This window comes from Solea senegalensis, linkage group LG17, assembly GCF_019176455.1.
Source record: "Solea senegalensis isolate Sse05_10M linkage group LG17, IFAPA_SoseM_1, whole genome shotgun sequence".
NCBI lineage: Eukaryota > Metazoa > Chordata > Actinopteri > Pleuronectiformes > Soleidae > Solea > Solea senegalensis.
Window position 1 is genome coordinate 10,820,443 of NC_058037.1, and position 14,803 is coordinate 10,835,245.

Here is a 14,803-nt window from a genome sequence, read left to right on the forward strand (position 1 = left end):
CACTTTTAAGAATGTAAAATGCACAGAATGTTTATTTCCACAAAGGGATGGTCAGAAAAAATGAAAACAAAAAAGACAAAGTTATACCACACACAACACTGCCAATTAAGATTAAAACAGTTCCATAAAAAAAAGGAAAAGAAAAAAAGACAACTGCCAAAGTATCCCTCAAATGTGTCTCTTGCTGTAGAAACTATTTTTCAAAGTAAGCTTGCACTCATCCTTGTACAGATATTACATGAATTTTATATCTTGAGCTCTCAGGGTAGACTGACACCGCTACAATAAGACTGGATACCAGTCCTGTGGCTTCCACTTAAAAAAAAAAAACTGGGACAAACTAACTCTGGTCTCCCACATTCACACCATGAGCACTTTCTAATCCCAAAGTTTGATTTGTCCATCCCAGCCGCAGGTGATGACCTTAGAGGTTTCGTGTGGATGCCACAAGGCGCTGATGCAGACCTTGTCATGAGCCTTGATCCTGTGGTAAAGCTTTGTGGTCTTCCAGTCCCAAATATTCAGCTTTCCGTCTGCATCTCCTGAAACCACATAGCTGGTCGAAAGGAAGCGAGAGAGAGAGAGAGGGAAAAGATTATTGCTCTGCTAAAAATGACTTTGCGCTCCTTCTCACCTGCCAAAAGGTGGGAGTTATGAAATTTTTGGTATTTAGTCTCGCCAGGATTTGCTGTGTTGCTATGGTTACTGAAAGGCAGTGGAGACACCTGTTCACAAACATGGGTGCATGTGGCTGAAATGGTTGCATGTAAAAACCAGCATGTGGCTGGTTTTTACGTGCATTTGGCTAAATGTGTTGAAGTGACATCTCCTTGTAGAGTTTATAAGGCAGATGATGTAAAAAGGCCGTTTCCCAGAGCTCAAGTTTACAAGGTCAGACCAATTTCAAAGGAATTAAATGGTTCCATGCCTCATTAAAAATGCAGCATATCATAATCAACTATTATAAACCGTTAATGGGCTTTCTCAGAGTGAAGCCTCAATCACAAAACGATTGCCCGTATTTTTACCTCATGTCGGGGGAGAAGTCCACTTGACAGGCATAGCCAGCAACCATGTGACCCTTGAAGATCTTCTTCTTGTTGAGTCTGAAGCGGTTCTGGGCTCCAAATATAAGAATCTGGTTGTCCATGGACTGACACGCAAGCCATTTACCTGGAGCAAGAGACAGACAAACAAATCAGTATCACGGTGCAATAAGTATCATGGAATAAATGTCTCTCTCTAAAGCTTTAGGTTTTTGACCGGTTTGTGTAGTTTGTCTAATGTGTAACATTTTTAATGTGGTATCTTGATGCCGTCGATCACTGTAACAGCTCAGACAACAGGACATCAAGACCACAATTCCAACAAAAGCCAAAAAAAAAGATTTGAGTGCGACTGGGTAACACTCTGGTAAAAAGGGGGTGGGAACTCATTCTGCCATTCTGCAATTGGCAAAATTGTTGCAATGCAGTGGAAAAAATGAAAAGTGTTTTTTCATCAATGACTGGTTCCTATCTATTTGATAAAGTGCCCCAGCTCCAAGTCACTCCATGGCAATAAGAGCCAGCACTTCAGTGTCAAAGCATTACATGACTCGGTGCACTTACCGAAAGAAAACATGACGGAAATTATTAATGGGGTATGAGAAAGCACACTAGAGCTACTTTATGCATGTTTGTTTGTGAGTGAGTGAGTGAGTGAGTGAGAGACAGACACAGGCGCCGTCTTCTTACATCGTCATCTCAAACAAGTAAGTAAAACACTCCAGCCCACACATGTTCGATGAGGAACGATCTTCACTCTAATTACACCAGTGGACTCTGGTTGGCTGTGAATGTGGTTGTGGGGTGGGGCTGTGTGGGCATGGCGCCAGTTGAGCATTAGAGGAAATGCAATAGTTTGTCACTAAAAACACCTTCATTAATCTCAAGCAGAGAAGAAACAAATCATGTTGGGATAAATATGAATGTTGCCCACAGGGAGGAAGAGAATGAGAAAGGCACATAATAGGGAAACTCTAGGAAGAAAGAAAGAGGGGGAACAAATGACAGGTTTAGTTTGACGATGTTTGTTGGATCCAACAGGGAATTCCTGATTTAAACAAGTCGACATCTGTTACTTCTGTTGACGTGATGCTCACAAAACTTGGTTATTTGCTCCTGTTGTGTTTGTGGTTGCAAAGAAATTCCTACACATTAAGCTACAATTGTACTAAATTACTGTCTGTATCAAAACTTTCCTCCTATGTTTTTTTTTTTCATATCAACTTTATCTTACATCTGTGCATCCTGTCTTCATTTGGAATATAAAAACAACACAACTCTGCCCAAACAGTAGACAAATACCACCAAAACGAAGCAAAACCAATCATCAAATTGGCAATTTTCTGAGCCCTCTTTCACTAAAATCGCCTTGATGCTGGTTAACCTGTATCACCCGAATCACCAGGACTTGAATTGCACACATTTCCACAGGCTGGCCGACAGAAATCTGTCAACACAGCGACAGTGAACTTAAATCCCTGTGTTTACTCGCTTAAGTTGCTTTTATCCCCACTGCAGCACACTGACATGTCATTAATTGAAACTGCTGGCTGCTGTGTACTCTGCTGTTCACTCCCTCACAGCACTGCATTAAGACACGCTGGAGTGTTTGAACTGCGCTCTGTGGGGCATTTGTGGCAGCTGGCGCACCCAGAGCAAATAAACGATTGGACAGAATCGGTTATGTATTTAAGCATGCATGTGTGTGTGTGTGTGTGTGTGTGAATGAATGCATGTATCCCTGTCTTGATTGCCTAATTACACCCAATTCTGCTCCTGGTGAATGCCCGTGGATGTTTCCTGTTCGTACCTCAAATTCGACTGAACTGAGCCTGCCATGTTTGTGTTCAGCTGAGCTACGGCCAGAAAATTCAATCTGGTAGTCTAGGCGTATGCTCTCCTGAGTCCTCTGTGCTGCCCGCCTGGCTGAGTGTCTGTGAGTGTTTTGCTGTGATTTAACTACTCACCATTGGGAGAGAGTGTCACAGCTGGCATAGAATGCATACTGGGCTCGGCAATGTACTTGAAGTCCACGGGGATGTCCCTGAAAAAGAGGCACAAAGCATCGTGAGGACCCTGGAAGACGGTTAACACACATTGGATGAGAAAAGGACGTGAAGGACGAAGACGTCAAATGAAAAACATTCAAAAAAAAAGTGTGATTTCGTTGAACAGGCAGCTGCTTTCACATCTCAAAAAGGCTTGTTGCTGAGGAGGCCGTGGTGGAGGCAAGAAAATCCAGGTGGAATCAATCTTACAGCAATAGCACTAAACTCATCTTGTTATCTGCTTAAAGTGGAGCTACAGCTGTCTCTTTCTCTGAGAACTAACATCTCCGGGACGCAACACCAAAAATGGACCTATGAAGAACTGAAGATAAATGAGAAATGTTGATAAAACACATGAATTTAGTGTGCACACCACACACACTCAGGTATTTGTCTGCAAACTCTAGTCCCCTCTTCTAAGCCTCAAAAATAAACATTGTATATGTTTTGTTGCCTTGAGAACGAATGTAATGTCTGCATTTAGGTTGACCTTTAGTAAAGCAATTAGGCTGAATGTCAAGAGTGATACAGTAGGAGTGGGCTACATCTTGAATACCTTTAATGCATGGTGACTTGTTCTACGCGGAACGCAATAAATCACGATACTGCTGTGTCAGGTACAAACTGTCACACATATTTTAAGCTGCTAATGAGCTGAGCACCAGCATGAGCCTTGCTTCTATGCTCTGAGACAAAAAAGAAAAGAAATTTACATATACACACACGCACACCTGCTTATCTAGCCCACTGCCCCGAGAATGTGTTATAGGCACATTTAAACGCGAGATGTGCTTCAGTGTCTGGAGAGAAAAGCAGAAGATGAGAGGGGGTAGGAGGGAGAGAGAGGGAGAGAGAGAGAGAGAGAGAGAGAGAGTGTGAAAGCAAAAGAGGTGAGGTGCTAAAGTGATTTCATTCCGAGTTTGGAAACGGTGTGTTCTACACTTTGTGAGGCAGCACAGTCAAAGTACATCAAATACGGTCTTTCTCTAACCATGTAGCATTTCCTCTGACCCTCTGCCAGTATCAGCTTCTATTGCGATGAGAGACTATGAGACTGTTCTGGTCAATTCGGGCTAATGCTGCTATGTAACAGCTCTAAAGAGGAGGATCAGCTAAACGAAGGAGGAGGAGGGAGACGAGAGCCAAGAGCCAGGTGGTATCCGTGGGAGAAAGAGGGACAGTAAAGCCGCTCTTTAGACCAGCATACCATTCGCCCGCTCGCTCCCACGCTGCACTTACAAAAAAAAGAAAGACTGTGGGAGCCCAACTCTCCTACAGTACACCCCGGGGAAATGTTTCTTTTACGCCACATATTTGTGGGCAAATTCTTTAACCCTGACTTAAAGAATGTGTGGAAAAATATATAAATATACATTTTTCATATAACAAAATGGTGATGGGGGGGGGTTACACAAAATGCACTCCTTCAAAGAATCCACAGGAAGCTTCAATTTCCACAGTTTCTACTAATACATAAGACATTTTTGATAAAAACAAATGTATGGCTTATTTCTAAAGTATCTATGTCAAAAAACAAACTGGATGGACATTTTTAAAAAGGAGAATGTTATTAAATAAATTTTTGTCTTGACCTATATACATCTCATCCTACAGACTGAAGAGAAAATTTTTGTTTTCTGCAGATATCACAAAGCAATCATTTTAAACATGTTTTTTTTCCAGATGAAAATGAAATTAATCACTCTGATATTGCAAAATCATATCGCAATCACAAATCCCGTCAAAACTAATCGCAATCCGAGACTCAAAATCTTTCAGCCCTAGTTCAAGACCGTGACTTGACCACAAAACGGTGCGGAATACAGAATGCATATAATAATAACATTTCCTCTAAAACACAAAGAGTCAACAACCTGGCAATCACATATACAAATGTTATATTAACAATGCAACCCAAAGCAAGTCAGTATTGGGAAGTGAGATTATATACCACACTTGTAATCATTGCAACAAACACAATAAAGGTGTACAGTCAAATTTAAAATACAGCGTCAGTATTTAAGGAGCTTGTACTAACCATTCCCAAACTCGAAGACTCTTGTCATCCGACGTGCTGACAAACCGACGATTCTCATCCACGAAGGTGATGGTGTTGACGGCTCCCAGGTGGCGATCATACTCCTGAACTACCTCGCCCGTCCTGCTGTCCCACTGTCAGAGGGACAGAAGGTGGCAAAGGGAAATGGAAAAGACTGTGAGTAAGGTAAAAACTGTGAAAATATAAACATAAACTCAAATGATGGGCATGTGGGAGTGAATGGAAAATGACATGTGTTTGGTGAAACACTTAGAAACATTAAAATGTAAAAACTAATCCAACCACATCAAATTGGCCTTCAGACAATAAACAAACAGGATTGATTTCAGTCCAAACTGATGTTGTTGTTTTTTTTTTTTAAATGTAATTAAATTAATTACTCTTTATTTAAAAACATTTTCTTTGGGCTGTTCAAAAAGTGGCCATCTGTACTCAGAACCTTTATAGACATTTATAATAACGTTTATGTTTATGGACATAAATGCCTAATTTCAACTAAAGCTGAACTGATGTTTGGGATCTCTAAAACACATAATTACCAAGGAAAGTAAGGTGGAAAGTAAATTTGTATTCCACTTAACACCTATTTCCTCTCTCAGGTTGTTACTGCTGCATAAATCCAAGCTTTTATGAGTTCACCATCCAATAATGACTATTTTCTGAGTGCTAGAAATTGTCTAGCTGACAGTATTATATGGTAGTTGAGTGGAGTGGGGGTGGAGTGGCCCAGTGGTTAAGACTGGTACCCTGTGTGCGAAAGACATCATGGTCGCAATGGTTGCAAGTTCGACTCCACTCCTGGCTGATTGTACTCAATTCCATTGTAATTCGCTTTGGATAAAAGCGTCTGATAAATGACTTGTAACGTAATGTAATGTAGTTATGGATTTCAACACTGTTTCACAGATTAAGCTTTTCACTTTATGCCTTTTCCACACTGATTAATCGCCTGGTCTACTCAATCAACCTATGCACCATTGGAACAAATTTGACATGTGGAATTCATATGAATTTGGGCACATGGGAGTATAGACAAGCAACCGAAAGTTTATGTTCAGCTAAGAAACACAAGAGGAAACACGTTCACAGTGCAGGACACAACATTGTTACCTGGACAATCTTCTTATCGGACATGCCGGCCACAAAAAGGCTCTGCTTGTCCTCGTCTGGGTTGAACTTTACACAGTATGGTACCTTTCTGTTGGTGAAGCGGGAGATACATTGGCCTGTGGAGGAAAGAGAACTGAAAGTCAAAGCTCCACACATAATCCACAGAGGCCTTTCAGGAATAAAAAAAAGGTTGTTTAAGACGCAACAACAGCCTTGCAATGTTCAATGTTGTATGTTCTGTTCTTGCTGACAGTAGCAACTGAGTCATTTTTGCTTTTGTCCATTCAGCAAAGTTGAAGCACTTAGGGTACTAAGTACTTCCACCACTGTTAGAGCTGATCATGAAATAATCAAAATTTCACTAACACCATTTTTCTATGGTGTAGACAAACACAAATCTGGAATAAGATGAAAATATTACCTCCTACACACAGTTACGTGTGTGTATGTGAACTGTAAGGGTCCCTGTTCTTGCTGGTGCTACACAAATGCAGCAAATAATTAACTGTTAACACAAGTATTTGGAACATATGGCTTCACATGGATCCTTTAATCAACAAGTCAGGGATTTGACTCTTGTCTGCCCTCTGCTGGAATGGCACTTTTGAGTTCAGAGGGTGGATATATAAAGATGAAAAAGCTGAGGGGAAAGGTTAGCCCCACTGAGAACAGGGACCATTGAAATTGCTAAGACACACACACAGGAAATCACTTATAACTTGGTTTCATTTTTAGATAAGCGCTTGTCTAAAGCCAGAAAACATTTGGGAAAAATTCAATACAATGATACAAACATGGATCACATGAAATCCCACGCTGAAGTTGAGTCACAGATGCCGACTGCATTTTGAGTTTGTGTCAGACTGTGTTTTATATTATATAAGATGTTCTGACTTAGTCTGCGGTCATTCACTTCTATTACAACAGAATATAGAATTTCAACAAACCTAACAATACATAGGAAAGTGAAATATAGGTTTGGGACTAACCTTATTTTTGTTGCAAGCTACATATTATATAAATAATGCATAAAACATGCAGAGGAGAGGAGATACTTTTGAAGCAGATCTGAACTGGAAGCTATGTGTACAGGTACAGAAGAACAAACTGTGGCTCAGTGAACATCTTACCTGTTTCAGAGTCCCACAGTTTCAGATAGCGGTCATAGGCAGCGCTGAGGAACTGGGTCCCGCTGTTGTTGAAGCAAATGTCTCGTACTGCTTTGCTGTGGCCTAAGACACAGAGCAAATTAACAAACAAATTAAATGATACACATATTTGGTAAAACATTGCAGTCTTGTTCCCAGTCTCCTTCTGCTTCCTCCCTTTATTTAACAATATATTTAAAGAAGGAAAGATGAAGTGGGCTTTCAAAGGAGAGAGGTGGAACCCTTAAAATTAACCTAAAGAGAAAAAGTTATGTTCATGTGTTCTTCATTTAAACTCCTCCTTATCCTCTTCTATGCAACCTTTATGTCTTTCTTCCTTGTAGAGCGAAGGTGATGTGAGGTCCCGAAGGGATCCATGCACACATATGCGTCCCTTATTAAAGCTGGCTTTTATCGGGGTTGTGCCGTTTCCACGGCGATAACAGGCCCCAGTGTGGCTAAGTGTCTACCTGTTCACAAGCTCTTACACTGCTTGCTGACAGACCAAAGACAATGCCACTGAAGCTGCTGACAGCCTTGAAGTGTGTGTGTGTGTACACACAGGAACACAAATACACAAAACCTTGAAAATATGGTACACAATTATACCCTTTATCTCAGCCTGCATCTGTTCATAAAAATACACATAATGATGTGCACTCATTCATACACGTCCCCCCGGCCTAAAGTTCTACCCGTGTTTTCCTATAATTTCGATGATTCTGACAAAAGGCGTTTCAAATTATGTTCAAACTCCTATTACGGTTTGTTTAATTAAAAGATAATAAGCAGGAAGTTGCATGTTTATTGGGCATAAAAGTCTAAAATGAAAGTACAACGAGTTAAACGATGTTGTTGATCTAGGAAATGCTGATTGTGAACAGAGTGAGCGAGGCAACTGCATTTTTTTTTTTTTTAATTGTAACCACTACATAATAATGATCAGAAAAATGTGTTCAGTGTCTGAGTCACTGCTCCGAGTTTGTTCTCATTTCCTCCATTCAGAATCTCTCTCTCTCTCTCTCTCCTTATTGTGCAGTGGCAGAGTTCAATGCTCGCTAGAAAATAAAGTGAATTCTACAGTAAAGAAATTCCCCGGTGTCTGAGTGTCTGCAGCTCACTGAGTTTGTGGAGAGTGGAGAGGAGCGAGGAGCAACTGAACACAACGTATCCAGATAGTATCCAGTCCCTGTGAACCACTTTTTGGTCCTAACCCACCATTTGAGAAAGACTGATCACTGACGAATGATAAAACCGCCTCTGTCACTTGGTTGCCCAATGGCATTTGGTTTAATTGCTGCAATTGCAACATTGCCAAATCATGGAGGGACCGAATAAGGCAGCACAGAGGAAGATAAGGAAATTGTTGTACTCTTGTAAAAGACAGAATGTAGCAGACAACAGATCAAACTCACATAATCACATTAGCAACAACAAAGTGAAAACCCAGCATGTTTTCATCATTGTAACCATTCACTTCTAAAGTTGCCATTATTTATTTTTCAAATAACATCCATACCTCCATCTCTGCCACCTCTCCTACACCCACCTTTACCAGACAGTGACTCCAGCCAGTTTATTCACTCTTAAATTGTGCGCTCTCTCTCTCCTCCTGTACACTAGGTTCTCTCTGTCCCCTGTGCTCTACCTTGCCTGTTCGTTTCCTTCTGCCCCTGGACTACTGAATTATGCATATTCTGTGAAGGAGCTGACAAGCACAACCATGGCTGCAAACAATCTCTATTCTGACAGCATGCTGTCTCTGAGAGTGACCTGCATGCATTAGCCTAACCCCCCCCCACAAACCCAATCTAGTCAAGAAAAAAAACTCCACACTTTCTGTCAACGGTCAGCAGGCATGTCATTATTTCTCACGGAGTTCTGAGTTCAGTTTGTGACTGCTGTGTATTTGCCAAAAGGCAAGTTGCATTTTAAGACTTTGAGCATAGTTTATGTTTCACGTTTGCTGATGATCAACACTGTTGCATGTCAAAATGTAACAGAACTCTGCTTACTCACCAATAAATGTCCGTACGCACCTCCTCTCATTGTACACCTCCCACAGCTGTGGAAAGAAGTAAATAAATGAACAAGTTAAAATAGACCAGCAACACCACAAAGCCCAGATACTTGATCACGATGGCCAACCAAATCAACCTCATTTTGTACAGTTCAACGTGTCAGTTACTGTGATGGTTAGCTGAAGTTTTTACCTTGATCTTACAATCCATGGAGGAGGAGAGCAGAAGATGACCAGAGCTAGGAAACAATCGGATTGCACTGACACCCTAGAAAACACATTGATTGGTTAAACAAAAAATGATAGTCTCTATATTTTCCATCTCAATTCCCAGCACATAAAACAGTGTATATTCATCATCTTGATATTGATCATTTGGACAGGGACCAGACTTGTGCTAATTAAGCAGTTTAAGGGGCAATATCATTTGAGTCATAATGCAAACAGGGCAGCACAATTACAGAGACTCTTAAAGTTGATATAGTTTCTCCAAACTCTGCCGATTCTGTGCAGCACAGTGCCGCCAATTATCTCAACATCAGCACTTCCAAATGCTTATTAGCCTTTCATACTCTTTGTATTTCAAATTAGACACGGAGGAGATGCATTTTCCCAAATAAAGCTGAGAGGAGCGTATTTAAAATTTCTCTCTGACGCACATTGGCAGCTTGAATCAGACCTTTCTTGGGAGTTACCCATTGTTTGCCTTTACATCTAAATCATAAAGACAGTGTTTTGAATGAGACAGAATAATCTCCGATATGTCAAGAACATACTGTGCGTATGAGGCAGTGTTATCATTTTATTCAAAAGCGCCCTGGTTTTGGGTTTGCCTCTGCACATTTTTACAAGGGCGGAATTTTTTTTTGTATTTGAATGAAATGACTGAAATGTATTTTTTACCAACACTGCAGTAGTAGACCTTATCACAAGCAGCGCATTTGTAGTGAAAAGATTAGAAAAAGCAACATTCAAAGACAACCACAAAGATTTCCCACTGACCTTAGTGTGTCCAGACCAGACGTGAATCTGTTTTTTAGGCAGATAACACTTGTCTGGAATATTGTCAGAGCGCAGGTTGGTGCCCACGTCCTGTGGTGCATGAAGGTAAGACCTCCCCTGGTAATCATACATGTCTTTAACTGTGGGAAGAAGTGGAAAAAAGGCCTGTGAATAAATCCTGTGGCTTCATGATACCTTGTTTCAAAGCATCGTTTTTTATAATGAGATTAACAAATCTGATTACAAAAACTAGGGAAACAGTTGTTGTGCAAATATATATAATCCAGCTAACTTTTGATATCATCAAAAGCACCACAGTAGCAACTTATTGACTGATTGCTTAGATGTTGTGTGCAACTGCTGTTTGCAATGCTCTGTGCATTCTCTTTAGTTGTTCATCATGTCACTGAGTGCATTAACACTCAAATGTTAAAATGAGAGAGAACCCTATACCATGGAGAACGGTCTTCTCCTCTGCTGGAGCATCTTCTTCATTCCTTCCTTTCTTCTGTCTCTTGGCCAAGATTTCATCCAGCTCTTTCTTCTCTTCCTTTAAAGAGAAATTAACCGACCAGAGTTACACCTGAACACATTACTTTATAATAAATACAAAACCCCAAAAAATACCTCAGATGGTTTAGCCAGATCTTTCTCATCTGCATATTTAGCCCAGGGTCCAAGGAAGTTGTCAATCTCTTCCGCATCTCCACCTTTAATCTTTTTCCTTTTCTCTGATTTTTTATGTCCACTCTCAAACACAGTTAAACCTTCAGGGAACAGACAAAGGACATTACACATTTAGATGCAAACAAAACAGTAAAATTAATTACTGTTATTTATTACCTTTATTTTTCTCAGCCTCATCTACTGCACCGATGAAGCCAGTTGAGGATACCTGGTGTGTGTCGACAGAGGGATCTAATGCATAACCTTGAGTGGAGAGATTTATAAAAGGGTCATTAAAATTCAAATGGGGGTCCATTTATTGATTAATTCACCCACACTGATGATAGAGGTCAGACATGGGCTTACCAAAGGTGGAGAAGGTCCTCCTTTGCTGTTCAAACATAAAGTCGTTGACATGAGCAGGTTCTGCATAGCCAGACAACATGTTCCTGGGGGCAGCCATCTGCTGGGTTTTATATGGGTTCATTGGCCCAAACTGTGAGAAAGTGATACAAGATATTATTAGAATGCTACATTTTATGCACCCTCACAAGGAACAACAGCTGCTATGCTCCTTCTCACTGATTCAAACTTAACGAGCCTGACTTCAAAATACAATAAAAGTCACAACCTGATGAGAAGGTGGCTACTGCATAGATGAACAAAAGGAGATAATAAAAATCTTACAGAATGCTACTCCAAGATAAACCCCAGTGAGAAGGGATATAGGCAGAGAATGAAGGACCAGTGGACACCTCAACACCCAACATTTAGATTAACCAAAACACTGATAGCTGTGTCCACTGCTCGCGATGTCCACAAGAGGAACTTAAAATCACAATTAGAGATTGGGCACAGTGAGGCATGGGGGAAGATTCCATCATCAAACCCAAAGAAAGTAGCATCAGAATCTCTACTAGACAACTTGAACTTTGCTATTGAATACTAAATTAATCATCAACTATTTTGATAATCAATTATTCAGTTTGAGTGTTTTATTCTGAATCATTAAAACAATCTTGCTGATTTGTCAGCTTCTAAAATGAAATTTTCTGAATTTTCTGGTTTCTTTGATCCAAATAAAAAGGAATAATTTCGATTTGTGGAGAAAACAGGACATTCAAAAACACCATAATTTCAGACATTTTACACACCAAACAAGTATTTAATTAATTGAGACAATCATCGTCAAATCAATCAATTATGAAAAATAATGGTTAGTCGCAACCATACTGCTCCAACAGATTCCAGTAACAACAGCAGCTAAGATACTGCACAAAAACTCTGGTAGAGGACCTGATCTTGGAAAATCCACTACACTGCCTGAGTGCATACATGTAGCATTCAAAGATGTCACACCATCACACAGTTGAGATTTGGTTGTGATGACTTAGCAGCATGAGAAGTTCAGCAACTATAAATTTATAGGTATCACACAGGTCATACAAACTCATTAAACATATATTAAAGCATATATCTGATTACATTTCGTATCCTAGCACACAAGTTATTATACATATTACTTGATCTTGGAGTTACATATTACTTGATCTTGGAGTTACATTACCTCGGGTGCAAACAGAGTCTCAAATGTGGGGTTATGAGTGACTTCTTTCAGCGAAGGGTCCAGGTGTGTGCCTGTCTCGACAGACTCCTGGCATGAAGATGCACAAATCAGTAAATGCATGTTTAGTATTTGAAAGGCAGAATTCACTTTGTTCTATCACGTTTAAATTAGAACTTATATACGAATTCGACAATGACACTAATTCCAAAGACTAAATCAGTCAATCTTTACTATTAACACTATCTAAATTAAATATAAATGCATTAATTATCTAACTGCCCAAAGGGACAGTGTGTATTATTTAAGAATTTAGCCACCATTGTTGTTTAATGTTAAGCTAACGATAGCTAGCTAGGATAGCTTACCTTGACGGCAACTTCAGGGGCAGAATTGAGAACAGTCAACGACATCGACTGTCCACACGGTAGTGGTTTGAGGTGGGCCATAGCGTCCGGGTCCATCGGATCCACATTATCGGAACTGGTATTAGATTCCGACTCATTTTCGGAATCGGAATCGTTGCCGTAAGAAACGAGGGAACTTATGGCGGCAGACATGTTTGATGTTGTGAATTCGACGGAAGCAGGAGGGCGGGACTTCCGCTATTGCAAGCAATAAAAAGTCAAACGGAAAACAAAAGCGTTACTTTCTGAAAGTAAGGTTACTTGAAGAATTTAACCAAAATGTACTTTTACATCACATTTATCTAGCTAGCTCCCAAAGCACTTTAAGTCCAGTAGTCGCATATAAACATTCATACTGTAACACAACAAATAAATAAATAAATATAACATCAGAATAAACATGGGATCACATTTAAGATCTGTATGTATTTAACTAGGTTGAAATGAAATGAATTTATTTAACTAGGTTGAAATTAAATTAAACTAGGTTGAAAACACATATCAAAGTATGGCAATATTATAAAAATCTGAATTATAAACATGCATCATAAAATTGCATTTAATCTTCAGTGTGTCAATAGTTGTTTAAAAAAACATGTCACAGCATAATGAAAGAAAACCTAAGATGTTCACAGTGAAACATTTTTTTGTACAGTTGTTCATCACTAACAACACAGCACAGGAGGTCGACATATTCTGTAATTAAGAATTCCATCGAATATTCCTCATTGTAATCAACAACACGAGACAACACGAAGTGACAGATTCAGACGATAAACCAACACAGAGAGCGCAACAGTCCCACGAGGAACCCACGACCGCATATCAGTTGCACGGGATGCTTTCTCGCGCCCCAACAATAGAGTGGCTCGTACCATCACCGCGGATAATAACGGGGTAGTTCATCTGCTATTGAACGCTGTTTCGCCTTTTATGCGTTGGCCAGGCTATAAGTGTCGCATATAGATGGACGTGAAGCTTTTTATTATTTTACTTAATTAATTCCCGCCTCAAATAGACGGACGTTTTTGCCACTTTCATCAGTATTTCATCGGAGAATCCCTTTGGCAAAAAGTCCCTAGGTTGGTCTCCGCCGCCGCCTCTTCCAGCAGGAGTACATTTGATTCAAGGAACAGTACAATCATGGATCCGAGCCGGGGATTTAAAGCGCTGGATTCGGAGGCATGCCCTGCTGCTTAGTGAGGATGGAAAGGACATAACGGGGATTTTAAACAAACGTATAAGGTAAAAAAAAATAAAAAAATATTAACATTCTTTACCGTGAAAACTTACGTGTTCTACTCTAACCTGAAAATCTGACTTTTGCCTCAACGTTATTGCATATTTACCACAACACCAACAAACTGCCGTAAAATACCGAGCCTCCATGTTGTAACCTTAGACTTAAACTGGAGCAGCAGCAGCTTGACTATTAACGCTCCCGGTAATTCAACACTGCCTGGCCATTTATGACTACTGCCACATTAACCCAGGGCACAGGTGACAAAGGTGGCAATGTTGACACGATTTAGACTCTCGTGTGGCCCGGAATCAGCAAAGTGCATGGTTAGGAATGAGTAATTAAACGTGCAGATGTGTAACAGGACGGTTTGATGGGTGATGAACTGCAGCGCTCCACATCTGCATGAGGAGCTCCTGCAGCAGCAGCAGCAGCAGTAGCAGCAGCATCTTGACATAATTCAGGCATATCATATTGGTGAGAAACCGGAGTG

The 14,803-nt window shown here is 40.3% G+C and overlaps 2 protein-coding genes across 5 annotated transcripts in view; one reads left to right on the forward strand and one right to left on the reverse strand.

The window, feature by feature from the left end:
• Positions 1 to 14: 14 nt before the first annotated feature.
• On the reverse strand, positions 15 to 13,461 carry cdc40 (cell division cycle 40 homolog (S. cerevisiae)). The gene is made up of 15 exons (XM_044049246.1): positions 13,032 to 13,461; positions 12,667 to 12,753; positions 11,466 to 11,595; positions 11,277 to 11,363; positions 11,061 to 11,200; positions 10,887 to 10,983; positions 10,434 to 10,573; positions 9,625 to 9,699; positions 9,431 to 9,476; positions 7,394 to 7,495; positions 6,264 to 6,379; positions 5,133 to 5,266; positions 3,014 to 3,090; positions 1,029 to 1,173; positions 15 to 556 (listed from the first exon to the last, which is right to left on the reverse strand). The coding sequence occupies exons 1-15, from the start codon at positions 13,221 to 13,223 to the stop codon at positions 379 to 381; spliced, it is 1,746 nt and encodes a 581-aa protein (XP_043905181.1). The 5' UTR covers positions 13,224 to 13,461; the 3' UTR covers positions 15 to 378.
• Positions 13,462 to 13,936: 475 nt separating this feature from the next.
• The window catches only part of wasf1 (WASP family member 1), a 50,041-nt gene continuing 49,174 nt past the window's right edge, over positions 13,937 to 14,803 (forward strand). Inside the window, exon 1 of one of the 4 annotated variants that reach the window (XM_044049244.1) lies at positions 13,937 to 14,315. The gene's annotated coding sequence lies outside the window, so the exon portion shown is untranslated. The remainder of the gene's footprint in view (positions 14,316 to 14,803) is intronic. The other 3 variants (XM_044049242.1, XM_044049245.1, XM_044049243.1) reach the window with 3 other exon arrangements.

Excerpts from the sequence above, each read along its gene's own strand:
- cdc40 (XM_044049246.1), bottom strand. The coding sequence starts at position 13,223 with ATGTCTGCCGCCATAAGTTCCCTCGTTTCTTACGGCAACGATTCCGAT. Across the intron at positions 10,984-11,060 it reads ATCTGGCTAAACCATCTGAG|GAAGAGAAGAAAGAGCTGGA; the intron begins GTATTTTTTGGG and ends TTCTCTTTAAAG. Across the intron at positions 557-1,028 it reads GACTTCTCCCCCGACATGAG|CTATGTGGTTTCAGGAGATG; the intron begins GTAAAAATACGG and ends CCTTTCGACCAG.